Source organism: Thamnophis elegans, chromosome 2 (assembly GCF_009769535.1).
Source record: "Thamnophis elegans isolate rThaEle1 chromosome 2, rThaEle1.pri, whole genome shotgun sequence".
NCBI lineage: Eukaryota > Metazoa > Chordata > Lepidosauria > Squamata > Colubridae > Thamnophis > Thamnophis elegans.
Window position 1 is genome coordinate 57,176,280 of NC_045542.1, and position 16,917 is coordinate 57,193,196.

Genomic DNA, 16,917 nt, shown 5'->3' on the forward strand with positions numbered 1-16,917 from the left:
TTTCGCATCCGGGCTATCCACTCCTGCAAGGTCTTGTCATCGGGACACTGATTGTATTGTTAACTGATTGTATCACCTTTAAATGTAATGTAAATGTAATAACTGCAATCAAACACTTCCTGCACTTGGTTATCAATCTTTCAGACTGATATAAAGCAACTTCTTCATATAATTTTGACAATTCTCTAGCATGATGAACTACTCATTTTAAATCAACCACAATATTTCTTTAGAATTTAGATCTGAACATTGACTTGGCTGCTCCAAAGCAACACAATTATTCTTTGTCATCCATTTTCTTGTCAACTTAATATATTTGAGAATTTTCTCTTGTTCATGATCTATTGTACTTCAATAGATGGGTTAAGAGAAGAAGAGATTCTTTTTGTAACTTTATGTGGAGAAGAATTATTAAATTTGTACTTGTGATGAAAATTGGAAGCAATTTAAATATTATTAAATATGTTAAATATTTCTTTTCTTATTCCTTCCTCTTTGTTCGTTTCTTTTTTCTTAATTCTGCACTTTCTATACTTTCTTTACTTTTCTTTTTGTTTAAGTTTAGTTTACATTGTCTTTTACTATTGTTATTAAAATTTCCAATAAAATTATATTTTAAGAAATTAATTTGTTTTCAGTAGAGCATGATATTTACTAGGAACCATGTGGTAATGACAAAAACCAAAACTGTGATATTTTGGTAGGATAAGCTAGCGCAAATCAGTCCTGTTTAATGAAATAGTTGTATATATGGTCCCAGTTTATTATCTTAATTGAATTCACTGAACTGCTGGGGAGTGGGTAGCAACCAATGTTTCCCATTAGTATATCTTATGAAATAAAAGAAACAAGCATCTAATGGCTGATGCTATTTGTTCAATCAAATACTGTTACTAGTAAGACACGCTTTGATAACATTCAGTGTATTACACATATCAAAAAATGCAGAAAATCCAAAGCGGATGAACATTTTATTTAAAAAAGGTATATGCCTCCTAACAGTCTCTAAATATAATAAATAAAATAAAATGTGACTGAAATTAGATTAAGTATAAATAAGCATGGCCCCACTAAGCTCTTCAGATGCAGTAAACCAAGAATCTTGTAAATAAGACTTGTATTATTACACCCTATTGCTCAGGTTTTGGAGTATTCTAAAATCATATCCCTGCTCAAAGAATAATCTATTTCTATAAGAACTGTCATTTATAACACTAAACTTGATTTGCTTTACAATCATTCCTAACAGAAGACAGCTGTTATATCATACACTTCTTGAAAGAAGATTAAGATTTCAAGTGGACATAAGGAGCAGAAACAGGAGGTCAACTTCCAACCCCGTTAAAACCAATTAGCTGAGCTAAAAATATATAGTTCCTTTGTGAGATAAAAGGTTACCAATTAGCTGTTATAGTTTTCATGATCTAAGTTCAGAAATGCAAAATTTAGTCAATTACCAAATGTGAATTCTTCCTTTTATCAATAGAATACCATTTTGTTATATTGCATTTATTATATGTTAAGGCTACATTTTCATTTCACTTTTTTCATTTTTAACCTTCATGAGTTGAATTTCTGAAGCTAATTTAATTCATTTCTTGTTTCATAGTTATGCATTCTGAGGAATATAGTAAGAACTGAATTTTAATCTTGCAGAGATTACAACATTTCAAGAACAAAATCAGTTAAAAAAACTGATAGTATTTTTCATTTGCAATAGAATTCATGTGTTAGGCATTAGCACAGCATACTTTGGACAATCTAAAAGATACACTTGCATAAAATTTATTCTGTGATGAAAATGAATTTACATTGAAATTTAGACTCCTAACTATAAGCGGTAACAGTTTATAAATGGTATATATAATATGTAAGAAGATTAAGAGATGGTAATGTATTTATTATAATCAACAGAATCTGGCGAATCAGATTCCTGTGACATGGCATGCTGTATAATAGATGAACTATAAGTTCCAGAATTCCTAGCTTTGCATCACAACCATAACAACCAGAAATTCTGGAAATTAAAATGCAGCATCTATAGAGGCAACTGGGATAAAGATCTCTGTTATAGTTATACTTTTTGCCTTCTCGGTGAATTGGCAATTAAACTGCATTATAAGGGATATCAGACATTTTCTGTTTAAATGTGTCTGGGATAAAATACTATTACAGTTACAGACACAATCATTCTAAAGAAGTTGAACTCAGCTGAACTTTATAGTCTCAGTTAAATTTTCAGACTAGCCTTCTGAGGCTAATGCCCTCCAGATATTATGGGGTCCCAGAATTCCTTGCAATTCCATCACATCTGAAGAGCTCCAGTTGATGAGATCTTAATATAGACATGATGTGATCTGAATATCTGGCTTCTTTGTATTTTCATATCTATAATACATTGGCATAATATGCAAAGTAACATTCGTAACAATCTGAATGCATTCAATGAAGCACAGCTAAGTTGTCTTGAAAGCTGACCACACACAATTCGTATTTAAACTATTTTGGGTACTGTACCTAAAGAATAGATATATATGGCATAATGTCATGATTATTAATCATAATGTACACAAATGCACATTTCATTTATTAAAAATAAATGCACATCTGTTTTATGTATTAACAGGTTTCAGGGGAGAACTCCTCTTCGACTTGTGGTTCCTGCTTAAAGACCATGTGGCAGCTGTGGCCAGAAGGACCTTTGCACAGCTTCACGTTGTGTCATTCGTGTCCATTTCTAGACCAGGGAGTCCGTCCCACAGTCACTCTTAATTCAACGACTACTCTATATGGGGCTGTCCTTGAAGAGTATTTGGAAGCTTCAGCTGGTATAAAATATGGTGGTATGGGGAGTTATGTGCTGTTCATTCAGCCCCTGTAATATCTCTGCTCCCCAGTAGTATGTACTTGCCCTTTAAAAAAAATCTGTAGTGGCTACCCATCCTGTTACATTCAGGAGGACAGGAATATTCTGGATCCCATCTGCAAAACAGTGCCATCTAGTGGGACCCAAGAAAAACATTTTCTGCCACAGCTCTGGCAGTTTGAAACATCACTTCTCCCAAGATCAGATTTGCCAAAACCCTACTGGCTATTTGCAAGCCATTAAAATGTTGTTTCTTCTGTAATGTCTGGGACCCTCAGTGTGAGTGTACCCATTTCTTGGTTATATCGATTGTGGAACACTGTGAGTTTCACAGTTGCTGGTTTTGATTATTTATGTTTATAATATATTAGTTGTGTTTTATTCTTTTTTTAAAATCCTGTTTTAAGTGTCAGCCACCCACAATCATACATAAGATGTATGTTGTACCTAAATTATTGTATTATTCATGTCGTTTAATTATTTACTGGAAAAATAAAAGATCACCAGCACTGCCTCTTTCCTCTGTCCTCTTTTTATTTAAGTGTACATCCCGTTCTAGCTTTCTCTTTCCTTCTCCACTTACATATTTAAATTTCAGAAGCATCAGCACTTGCAAATCTTTGTGAGGCTCTCTGCCAAAAATTGATTTCATCATAAAGACATGTAACTCTTTAATACCACCAAGATATCAAGATCATTTGGTTTAAAAATTAAGTCTTATCGGGTTTAGAATCCAATTCAGAATCCAGATGACAGATTTATATTTGCATCTAATAAAGCTATGGTTTACTGACAATAAAGTAACCTATTTTGAACTGTTAAGAGTTTAATAAATTAAATAAAAATATATAATTTATGGCATTGATGACGAACCTTCACGTAAAGGTGTGCCAAAATTGTGTGTGCCTGTGCGATAGCACACATGCCCACACCCACAATGCAATGCGCCCCACCCACCTGTGCATGCTCATGTGACCCACAGTGCATGCGGCATGATCCCCCGCACATGCACGTGCAACTCCCCCGCTTGGGGGTTTTCACTTTCCCCAGGCTCCGGAGACTTTCCTGAAGCCTGGGGAGGGTGAAAATGACCTCCCGCAGCCCCCTGGAGGCTGGAAATGGATCATTTCCAAACTTCTGGTTGGCCAGTTGGGCCCATTTATTTCCCTCCCAAGGCTCCAGAGGCTTTCCTGAACCTGGGGAGGGAGAAAACAGCCTCCCTCTGCCCTCTGGAAGGCTGAAAATCATATGGCCAGCGCGCGCATTTGTGCTGGAACTGACAGCTCGCGTGCCAGCAAACATGAATCCGCGTGCCACCTGACATATTTCCTGATAGTTCGCGTGCCAGCAAATATGGATCCACGTGCCATATATCCATGATAACCATCATGGATATATGGTGATAATTGAACTACTATTTTAAAATTACTCAATAACAAAGATGAACCTTATTATATGTACCAGGTAGTCCTTGTCTTACAATCATTCACTTAGTGACCGTGAAGTTACAATGGCACTGAAAAAAGTGATTATGGCCAGTTTTCACACTTACAACCACTGTAGCATCCCCATGTTTATGTGATGAAAATTCAGGCATTTGATAACTAGCACATATTTATGACAGCACTATCCCAGGTTTATGTAATCTCCATTTGTATCCTTGCCAGCTTGCTTTTGACAAAGTCAATGGGAAACGATGGATTCACTTAACAATGTGATTCACTTAAAAACTACAGTGATTCATTTAAAAACTATGCCAAAAAGCTTGTTTTATGGGGCACAATTCATTTAACAACTGTCTTGCTTAGCAACATAAATTTTGGGGTCCATGGTGATCATAAATCTATGAGGAAAATGGTTAATAAAAAGCATATGCTATAAGGCTGCAACAACAGTTAAAAAAACTGTTTAACTTTACAGTTATAAATGATATATTTGACACTGTCTTGCTAAATATTCCATTCACAGTAAAACCACAATGTAGCACAGTTGTCAAGCTCAAAGGGGAAAAAAATAAAATTAATGTTAAGAATACAATAAAAAATGACATTCAACATAGGTTGCTTAGCCTAGCCAGGAAACAAATGAACAATACCGGGAAAATAAGGAAGTTTAGATATAAAATCAAAGAACTTGAAAAATGGTTTAAAAACATAAATTATAATAAAGACTGGAATATTGTATGTAATCTTTCCCTCTTGGAGAGAGGAAAAAAGAGGAGGAAGATTTTCCCTTGCACTTGCAAATGCTTATTAGCACTTAAGAATTCATCTAAGTGCCTATGGCAAATTAGCAAGGAAGTGCAGTCAAAAAGGGAATGAGTGTATACATAAACTCATTTTTAGACTTTTTTTAGTTTAAAATGTTTAAACACATGTTTTGTTGAATAAATCATAGTAGCCTTATTTGTACATAATGGAAAACCATAATGAGTAACTACATATTCTTAGTCGCATATTATATTAAGCCCCAAGCAAACAAGCCCCAAACAAATCAAACTACAATATGGCTTGGTGTTCTTCTGAACCGGACAACATATTGTGTAAGTGTGAAGATTCAGTCCAATATAAATGATGACAGAGGACAAAACTGTAAGCACCACTTCCAAATCCCTTTAACCCGTTTCTGTTAGTTGTTTTGAGTGCTTTTTTGGCAGAACAGCCAACTTCTTAGGCCAAGATGCTATAATTCATGATTGTAAGAACAGTCCTTTAAATCAGACACAAGTCTATTGAATCTATTATAATTCTACACAAAGTTCAACTAAATGCCAATTCAAAGTCTTCAAGCAAACATAAAGGAAATAACGTTTCCTTAATATTATTTGCTAGTAACCAATAATGAAAGATACAATATTATGAACAGGACAATTCTATTAGGAATCAAGGTTAACCAATTCTTTATAATTGTCCAACATTCTTAAGATCTTGCCTAAGTCTCTATTAGAGCCTTCCAAAGTCAACAGCTTCATTTTGTAGTTGCAAACCCCATAATTTAATTTTGGCATGCATAGTATTCTTGTCTCCAGTAACTTTTAAAACGGAACGTACAGCCTAAAGTACAGCCTAAAAACTAAATTTAAAAGCATGGCAATACTACAGGTCTCCCTCTATTTACTGAATTAAGTGCCTGATTTTTTTATCATCTGAGTGCTGTTTCATATGACAGAAGATGCTTTCTCCTTTCACTTACTTACTTCAAATAAGTCTTGCATTTAACATTGCTCGATCTATTTCAGCAGACTTTTCAGCTCTCATTTTCTCAAGCTATTCTTAGGAAGAAATATACTCTGAGATCCACAAGTAATTCCACTCATCTATGACACAAGTTGGACTAAAGCCCATTAACTCTCACAGGAGCAGTTCATCCTGCTACAATATCTCATAATACATTTAGAGTATGCATGATTGCCAACTCATGGTCTGACATTTCTTAAAGCAACAATTGCAAAAACCATGGCTTACTTTAAATAGCTAATAACTTTACAGTCAGATTTTGAGTAGCCAATTTGCAAGCATTAGCAAAATTCAAACATCTGGATGTAAAACCATTCAGTTTTGAAAAAAATATATTAAGACAGCACTATACAAATAATTCAGAATTAAGTCTATATTCCTAGCATTCCTGCTTTTGTGTGTATCCATATAAGTGGACTGACAACTTATGAAGTCTGCATGAGCTACAGTAGCACTTCTCAAACAGTAAGTCATGGATATAACTATATACACAAACATGCATGTATGTGTATCATGCATGTTTCACTGAACAGTCAAATTTTGATTTCAAGCACAAAATGAATCTCTATGAACATGGGAGCTCTGCTTTGCATTCAAAACACTCAAAACAATGCTTTTATAGTCTACTCTAATAATGGTTTCAACTTTGGTTTTATTTCTGCCTCTTCTATAGAGTCTAACTCAAAGACCTACACAGAAAATCCCCTAGTTAGATTATGGCCAAAAGTGGCCCATAATCAACAAAGGATTCCAATGAATCTCCTGTTTAGTAAGCTACCAACATTACTTCATTCAGGTATTGTTCACCTATACTTTCCAAGTGAAACTGATTCTGTAACAGAGAACAATGTGTCTTCCTTTCTACGTGACCATGGTGTTTTAAATCAGAAACCAAACCACTCTGAGGTAAATATTAACTATTTAGCTGAGCACCTAAACAATTGTCATGCCTATAACACATTTCTTTCAACCTTATCACTCACCTGTGGGGATCTGGGTCTTACTGGGGTGGTGATGTCCACCTACTCCTGGTTGTGGAGGAGGACTTGTTCCTACTTGTCCAGTACTTTGCGCTGGGCTTGTGCTGATCAGAGTTCCAGCAGGCAGAGGCTGGCCTCTTTTTAAGAGCTGCTTCTGTTCTTGTTGGCGGAAGCGTGGAGGCACCTCACGAGGCAGGTATCGGGATGCAGCTGGCTGCTGCCCATTGGCAGATGCACGCTTGCCATTATTATTGTTGGTAATAGTGCTGGTGGAAGTACTGGTACTAGTACCGGCAGGTTGGGGCTGGCTTAAACTGGTCTTAATAGGTTCTGGCACTAAGAAAATAAAAAGTTAAGAAAATATTAAGAGGGAGAATTAAATACAATTCTTCTTAAATGCACTTGAAATTAAAATTCATCAACATGCTCTTTGCTTGAATAAGCAAGTGAAGTAATCAAACATATAACACTTAGGAAGCAGAGTTCATTCTACATAAATGTTACATTCTTTAGGTTTGGTCATGTAACTGAAAATTTCAAAACAACATTTCTGGACATCTCAGTGATTTCTAAAACTTTATACTATATATTAAAATTGTTTTTCTTCATCTCGCTAAATGTATGCCGTAATAATATTTTTCTGCTTTCTGATATCAAGAGCATATTAAACTTGGGGAAACTTACATTAAGGAAACGCTTCAACAATATCGCAGTGCCATCATAACTTCAAATGGTTGTTAAATGAATAGTCGTAAGTTGAGAACGACCTATATGGAATTACAACTGCTGACATTAAGAAATAGCAAAACGTGTCTGTTTTTCTAGTGTTAATTTATTTTTGCTCCATTTTAAGAAACAGCTTTCTATAATAATAATAATAAACTGAATAATTTTTGGTGTAGCAATTAAGGTGCTGGCCTAGGAACCAGGAGACTGTGAGTTCTAGTCCCATTTTAGGCATAAACGTTGGACTGGGTGCCCAGCCTACTTCACAAGGTTTGCGGTTGTTGGGAAAATAGGAGGAATGAGCAGTATGTATCTTTGTCACCTTGAATTACTTATAAGTAATAAAGGCGTCATAAAATAATCTAATACTCTCTTCTCTCTTACACACACACACACACACACTTTAAAATTTGTGAATCTCAAAGTGCAATTGCACCTTGATTTATATATTACCCTGACAGGTTGACATTAGATATATTCACACTGATATTGATTTGAACAAATTTCTTTCCTAAAGTATTTCCTTACAATTCCCTTAAAATTCCCTATTTTAGAGCCATAAATATTCTTATTTATATCTTTAAAATATAAGACCCACCTAACTTTAGTTAGCTCCAAAATTACACAAATAATCAATTATGCTTTTTCAGTAGGCTTTATATATTTTATCTTTTAAGAATCATATTCTATGATATAATTACATAATAAATTTATTTACAAAACATTGTAATATCCTCTGTACAGTCCAGCAATTTATAACGTAATATTACAGCAATATAAATTAGTTATTAAAATGTATTAAGAGAAGCATGAAAAGTAAATTATTTCAAAAGAAAAATTCCATTAAATACCCAATATTTACTTGCCCCATGTTTTCACTGGGCATTATTAAGGCAAGCAGTAACTGGACCAACTTTCCATAGTCAGGACACCAAATTAATGAGTAACATTTTATATATCCAACATTCTCACTTCTGTAGGTAAAGAACAGCAGAAGAGGCCTTTAAAAAAGGCATTCCTCCTTTGCCATCTGGTGTTAATGATTTTATTTGCTAATGATTTTATTGGCTGTGTTTCTATTATTGATGTTTTTAATGTTTTCAATGCTTTAATGTTTGTAAGCTGCCCAGAATCATTGCATACGAGATGGGTGGCAAATAAATTTCATAATTAAATGAATAAATGCTGACCAGAGGGGAAGGCCATGCACGTGTGAAACCAGACCGTCCTTAATATAGCCCAGCCTTGCATTGTTTAGAGTTCTTAAAGGTCAAACTAGTACTCTGACTTCGAACTGGAAACAAATCAGTAATTAACATAAGTTGCATACTGCCAGGGTTGTATGCTCCGTGCACTGAGATCTATTTAGAAGTCTTGCATTGGGACTGTGAACTAACTGATGTTTGTGATCACTTTTAAGACTAGAGCCATGTGGTAGGAGAGCAGTATATATACCAGTGATGGCAAACCTTTTCGGACTGAGTGCCCAGCTCCAGCCAGCTGATCTTTGTGCGCGTCGGATCACCGGAAACCAAAGACCAGCTGGCCAGCGCGCACATGCCTGCTTTTTGACCATTTGGGGGCCTGTGTTTTGGCCATTTTTCAGACCATTTTCAGTCCTAAAACAGCTTGAAAATGGCCCCAAAACACTCCAGAAACAGCTTGTTTTTTGGACGTTTTTCTGGATGTTTCCTAGTGCTCTGGTGCCTATGAAGACCAGCTGCCTGGCACTCATGTGCATGCTAGAAGCCAAAAGAGCAGTGGGTGACAGCGTGCGTGCCCACAGAGAGGGCTAGCATGCTACCTCTGGCACGCATGCCATAGGTTCATCATCATGGATGTATACTCAACTTTGAATGTTACCAGGCATAATGAACAATAACACAATATAGATGTAAAAGTGAATGTCTTCAAAATGAGCACATCATGGCCCTGGAATACACAAAACTAAGTGAAAACTGTAACCAAGACTACAGGCAAATATATGCAATCCTACTATTTTCTTAACAAATTACAATGAAGCTTTATTTTTGTCTTTCACAAATGCCTCAATTAATCTCTAATTGTGGAAATCAGGCACTTACACTTAGGTGGAAGCAGAGATGCCAATCTTCTTTTCCCTGATACTCTGTGCTACCACAGAATTTTTTTTAAAAAGCTTATATTTCTTACAAAATTCACATCAGCCTTTGTGTTTTACAATCTTTTCAACTTCATTTATAAAACTCAGTGACTGGGCTGAATTATATTTGCAGTACATTTAATACAAACCAGGAATGTATATACTGGGGATATAGATGAAACACTGACTTCGTTTAAATCTCTGCTGCTGCTCAAAACTAGAAACATTTCCTGAATTTTTAACTGGAATAAAACGCAGACCCTGATCCCCACCGAGATAACATTATCCAAGAACAATGCACTATCAAAGAGAACAAAGATTCTATTAATACATTTGGTTTCTTTTACCATAACCTGCTAAGTCAAAATATATAAAAATAGATGAAATCACATAGAAATTAATGGGGCAATACAACATCATTCACTATATCCACAACTGTGAAATTGAACAACCGATGCAGAACATTTTGCCGCAAGAATTAAAGTTCTGGGTTTTTTTTTAAAAAAAAATCTTTTCTTATTAAAGCTTTTAAAAACATAAGAAATAAGGTTGAGCGTCATGGCCCCATTGGAGCCTGGGTCTGAGGAGGATGACGAGATGGAGCTAGGGCCTACGGAGGAACAATCGGAGGATTAGGATGAAGTAGTCCCAGATCCCTTGGGCCTGGAAGGATTGCCGGGGAAGGAGAGAGGGCGCAGGATGGGAGGAGAGGGCAGGCAGCGGAGCGACAGAGCTCCAGCAATGAGCAATTACCTCTCCCTCCTCCGATCCCTGAGCACGGAGGTCAGATCAGAGTGACCCAACAATTTGGGAGGAGGGTACCCCGCCCCTCTTTGCAAGGCTTATCTGAGGAATGAGATTTAATGAGATGCCGTTGGGAGTGGCACTTGTCAGAACAAGTGTTGTCTTTTTCCAGTCTTACATGCTGTTACCAACATTTGGATACTTTGCTGTGCCTTGCCCTGCTTGCCTGGTTTGGCTATGTGCGAGTTCGTGTCAACACAGTTCTGCTCCGGGTTATGCTACAGTCCCAGAGAACTCTTCCTGTGACAAGGACTCCTTGGAACCAAATTCCCTGAACTGTGGCTGCTCTCAGAACTGTGTGCCTCCTCTGGACTAATAGCAGTCACTATTGGAGGTGCGTGTTTAGAGCTTTGCTCCTGGACTTGCAGTGAATGGTAGGACTTTTGAAGGAAAGTTGGTGCAATAAAGGGGAGTTAAGCCTTTGTTCCGGCCGCGTTGCTTCCATGCCCAGCCCTGGGTCATTACACTTAGGCGGGGCCTTACAGATCATCTTATCAAATCCATGCTCAGTGAGGGCATTCACTACAACAGCATGCTACACAGCTGGCTATCTATCTAAGCATTTTAAGCAAAATCTATATACTACTAAAACTCTCATTCTCATGGACAAAGTGATATTATCCCAGGACAATACTTTTTGAACCAAAGTGTCACAAGTGGGCTAACTTATAGACTGTCCAAAGTTTGGGACCCATAAGTCCTGAGGGAATGAAAATTGGGAAAATTATGGCTCCTACTGTTGTGATCACATTATTTAATGTTCCAGGACAGTTTCCCAGCCACTCTCATAATTCCTCTTTCCATCCCACACCCAACAGCAGCCACTTACCTGCCTGCTGGAGGCAGGGATTTATATTGCTCCCTGCCAGATTACCCCAAGGAAACTCAATGGGGAAGCCAGCAATTGTTCCTACTCCCACTGGTTTCTTTGTCCACACTTGGCCATTCTGTTCCTCTGTTTCAATAAGGAAATATTTCTGAAATGTCATAATGAGGTATGGGTTGTCTAGTAGACTCTATCCAGTGACATGCGGTGAGGATTATGGTTGGTGAGGCAAGAGCGCGGCAGCGGGAAGAAGCAACGTCCCCGCCGCTGTGTCCGACAGGCCAGGCGTCTCGCGTTTATGGCAGACATAAATGCGAGATGCCTGGCCTGTCGGACACAGTGGCGAGAACATCCCTGCCGCTGCTGCGCTCTGCCGCCTTGCCCCCCCCACCTCCTTCGACCCCACCGCTGTGAAGAAACACACACACACACACACACAGGCACACAAATTCCTCACAATAAAAAATTACAAATTAAATTACAATAATTTTGAATCCCACCCCTCCCTCCGTCCGATCCACATACCTTTTCCAGCTGTGGATTTCAACTCTCTCTTGTCCGCCCGCCATGATGAAAATGTAAAAAATTAAATAAAAAGGCAACTTAGGCACGATTTGCTGCTGCCAGATCAGGAGGCAGAGAACCACATGCCTCCTTTGCATAAGGAATTTTTCGCCTTTTAACCCTTGCTTAACTCTGAGCAAGGGTTAAAAGGCGAAAAATTCCTTATCCAAAGGAGGCCCGTAGTTCTATCGCCTCCCCCTGCAGTTAGCACTAAGCAGACTCAGAGTCATCCACTGTGACTCTGGAGTCTGGCAGCAACTACCTTAGTCTTTTTCCTTTTAATTATTCTTTTCTTTTCCTCATGACACTGGTGAGGCCCCGCCTCCCCTGACTGCACGTCCCTGACTCTATCACCGTCTATTGTGATAGAAAATACAAGCAGAATATATTTTCTAAAAACAATTGGAGATGAGGATGGTGTTCATGGATATTATTTACTTATTATACTTCCAAACAAAATGGTTTTGTCTCATTTAAATATAAAGGTTTAGATAGCATATACTCATATGATTGTTATCTGATTATTCTACTCACAATTGAAGCTTATATTATCTGAGTTGAAATGCCTTTATGAATTGATCAGTTAGACACAAAGGAGCTGCCCTTCCACCTGCATTTACATGCAAACCAAGACATTTTTAAAGCAATATTTTAGCTCACATCTAAATTTGGTTAGAATTTCATATTTTTACATAGGAAATGTTTTGAGTGATTCAGCTATTTCTAGATGATGAATCCATCCAACTATAATACGGCAATTATGCATCAAAGCATTACATAATTACCATTAAAAATTTGAGCCCTTTATTTCAAACAAATAAACAATTACCTGATAAAATTGTCAGATTACAATCTTCTCTTCAGTGAAAGTAATTTGTTAAAGGAAACAGCACTGCGTTAGGTTTTCAAATGTAAGATATTGCAGGTGCTCCTTACCTAAAGCAAAATATTACAAAGCTATCTAGATGATGTTTTGGTACACACATAGGTGGTGTTTTGGGACACACACACACCTGCCTTCAAATACTAACAAATAAATCACACATGCTAATCTTGGCAGAAATAATACGACCAAACATACTGGTTTACATCAGCTCCTACCTCAGATCAACCAAAGATCTAGACAAGAAAAGGTATTATCTGCACCAAACCAAATGCTTCTGGTAGTTCTCAGAATGGTTTAAATGGGAGATGTTTTACCTCAAAGAAAAAGCATGAGCATTCTTGCTACAAAATTCTAAATACTGTCCAAAGATACCAATAACAGAGGAAAAAAACCCCACGTGGCTGGCTTGAGAAATAACTTAGATATGGCAACAGGCCAACTGCAATAATTTTTAAGAAGTGTTTTGCAGAGGGGCAATCTGGAAAAACTAAATATCAGATGCACAACAGGACTGAATATTACATGACAAAAAAATGTAGAGCCAATATCAAAAGCATAAAATTCCTTCAGTAGGTAAACAGAAATTTTGCCAAAATAAACTCTAGTCATCTTTCTAGAAATAATTGCCATCTGTTTTTATGAGATAAGAAATAAAGAGACAGCTTTAAAAATTATTACATTATCCAAGTAGACAAAAATGTCTTTTACTTCATGTGTTTAAACAGCATTTAAAAGCCAGCTGCTTTATCCAAAGGGTCAATTTTTATATTACGTTAAAGTATGTTTAGGGTTATATGAACAAGCCTACACAAACTTCAGGCTCATCCTTCCCTGGTATCCTCTTTCTCCTCTGGCGCATCTGCAAAAGATCAGAAGCATCTATCCCACCCCCACCCCCAATTGGATTAATCAAATCTTTGCATCAAACCTTTATGGAACTAGTAAATTATAATCCAGTGTTCAATTAATACACTGATAAAACATAATTTAAACTGAAATGTCTTTGAATAATTGAAACTAAAACTTCTTCTAAATATTGATAGCTTGTTCGCCTTGCTGCTGCAGCTTCAAAACCAAAGTGCTATGTGCAAGACAGAGGCTTGTTCATACAACAGTAAATTGCCACTTTATATTTTAAAGGGGGGGGATCTCCCTTTAGAGGTGTTTCAACTAAATATGCCACACTTTCAAATGCATCTTGGTCTATATTCAGTGCTTAAATAGAAATCAGGAAGAGATGAGGACCACAACTTGCTACACTATACTTAAGCTGATCTTTAAGAAATTTATAATGTCCACTCTGATTTAAATTGACTGCAGTCTCTTAGAAAATGAACTTCAAGGTATCTTTTTATTAAAAAAATGTTGTTTATTAAAAAAATTTGTGGGGGGGAATCTTTGATTCATTAACAGAAGAGTTTTTCTTATTTCTACCAGCCATTTTGTTTCCTGGTGCTTTTTACTCTCTAACAATCAGAATCGCACAAGCAATAGTATCACCTGGGACACTTCTCCAACACCAAAGTTCAAAAGCATCAATACTCTTTTTATCCTGCTTCTTCAAAATCCAACTTTCACTTCTACAAAGTTATGTAGAATTCTGATCTTTGTAAGTATACATACAACACGGCATCTGAATATCTTTTCCAAAGCTTTTGTAGTTGCTTAACTAAATGCTACTGAAGCACATTTCTTGACTGCTTGTTCCTTTAATGTTGATGGCTGAGCTTAAAAGGCAGACATTATCATTGACAATTCTAAAGCTGGTTTGCTCTTCTTTATATTTAATTTTAATCCTATTTTTTCACTGTGCTATTTGGTTTTTATTACCAGAACGTGTAGATCTTTTACATTTTTAGCTCTCACAATAGTATCATTGGCATCATGCAGGTTATTAACATTTCTTCTTCCAGTTTTAAAACCATTGCTCATCTTCTTCTAGCCCAGCTTTCCTTAATATACTTTCAGCATACATTGATAAAATGAAATGCTTATCCCTAAAAATTTACATAAACTAAAGAACCAGCTAATAGAATGGCAGTCCCCCACCTTTGCAGGTTGGCGGCCCGGCGGGGGGTGAGGGGAACTGGGCCATGCGGCATACACACACATGGAACTTTACTGGAGTTGCACACACATCCGAGTGTCCACTACCCCACCACTCGTGCAAGTTGAGCTGTGCATATCAGGGGTGGGTTCCTCCCGGTTCGCACCGGTTCGTGCAAACCGGTTCGTCGGTGAACCCGGAAGTAATTAACTTCCGGAATGCCGGTACCACTCCTGGCCCCTGTCGCTGGGTGCCAGCAGGGTTTTTCTTTTTAAAAAACGCCTCTCCGGATGATCTTGAAAACCTGCAAGGTTGCTTTGGAAGGGGACAGATGGGCAGCATTTCCCCCTGCCCCCCTCCCCGGGAGCCTGCAGCCTTAAAGCAAGCATTTGCACAGTAAAGAAAATCTCACGAGCGAGAGAAGTTCTTAATTGCTTTTACTGTGAAGTTGCGGAAGCTTCCGAGGCTGCAGGCAACCAGAGATGGGGTGGGGGAATGCTGCCTATCTTCCCCCTTCCAAAGCAACCTCTTCCAAAGCAACCTCTTCCAAAGCAACCTCTTCCAAAGCAACCTCTTCCAAAGCAACCTTGCAGGTTTTCAAGATCATCCGGAGAGGCGTTTTTTAAAAAGAAAATCCTGAAAAGGATTTGGAGAGATGGGCAGCTGGCCTTTTTTTGGGGGGGGGGGGAATCCCCAGAACCAGGAGCGCAACCCGCCGGTTCCTCTGAGTGCAGCCCATTCCCACTCCCAAGAAGACCGTTTTCTTTTTAAAAACATCTCTGCAGAAGCTTCTCTGCGGAAGCTTCCGAGGCTACAGGCAACCAGGAATGGGGTGGGGGAATGCCTCGCAGGTTTTCAAGATCGTCTGCAGAGGCGTTTTTAAAAAGAAAATGGTCTTCTTGGGAGGGGGAATGGGCTGCACTCAGAGGAGCCAGCAGGTTGCGCTCTTGGTTCTGTGGATTCCCCCCCCCCAAAAAAAACGACCAGCTGCCCATCTCTCTAAATCTTGTGGCTTTTCAGGATTTTCTTTTTAAAAAACGCCTCTCCGGATGATCTTGAAAACCTGCAAGGTTGCTTTGGAAGGGGACAGATGGGCAGCATTTCCCCCTGCCCCCCTCCCCGGGAGCCTGCAGCCTTAAAGCAAGTGTTTGCACAGTAAAGAAAATCTCACGAGTGAGAGAAGTTCTTAATTGCTTTTACTGTGAAGTTGCAGAAGCTTCCGAGGCTGCAGGCAACCAGAGGTGGGGGAATGCTGCCTGTCTTCCCCCTCCCAAAGCAACCTCGCAGGTTTTCAAGATCGTCTGCAGAGGCGTTTTTAAAAAGAAAACGGTCTTCTTGGGAGGGGGAATGGGCTACACTCAGAGGAGCCGGCGCTTGGGGCGCCCTGAAACAACGCATCCCCGCCGCCTCATTCTACTCAGCAAGCGGGGACATCCCGTCTGTGCCCACTTCTGCTGCCACCACCTCCGCTCCCAAACGCAACTGTCAGCTGCGAGCAGGTGACTGAAGCTGCTGCTTGCAGTCATTTACGGCTGCAGATAGATTGTGCCTGTAGCAGGAAGCTCTTCGCCCTGTGAGAGCTCCTCTCCAGCACTCCTAGTTTGGTAACATCATCAGTGCTAGAAGGGAGTGGGGTTGGGGGGGGGAGGAGGAGAAAGTTAGGACAAAAAAGAAAAAGATAAGGAGGGAGAGGACTGTGGGGTCCTTTGGTGTTCTCTGAATGTGGTAGTTTTTAATTAGTTTAGGGAATTTTTATTTATTTATTGTTTATAGAATGTTTATTACAAGAAATGTTATTCCTTTTTGCAAATGTTTTATTTGTGATGCAATATGTTGCTTTTAAGTGTTCAGACCAGGTTT

The 16,917-nt window shown here is 38.3% G+C and overlaps 1 protein-coding gene across 1 annotated transcript in view; it reads right to left on the reverse strand.

Annotated features, from left to right (window-relative positions):
• TNRC6C (trinucleotide repeat containing adaptor 6C) overlaps positions 1-16,917 on the reverse strand; it is a 141,842-nt gene that overhangs the window by 63,090 nt on the left and 61,835 nt on the right. Inside the window, 1 exon segment of the mRNA XM_032208885.1 lies at positions 7,086-7,418. Within this exon segment, the coding sequence (XP_032064776.1) occupies positions 7,086-7,418 (333 nt within the window).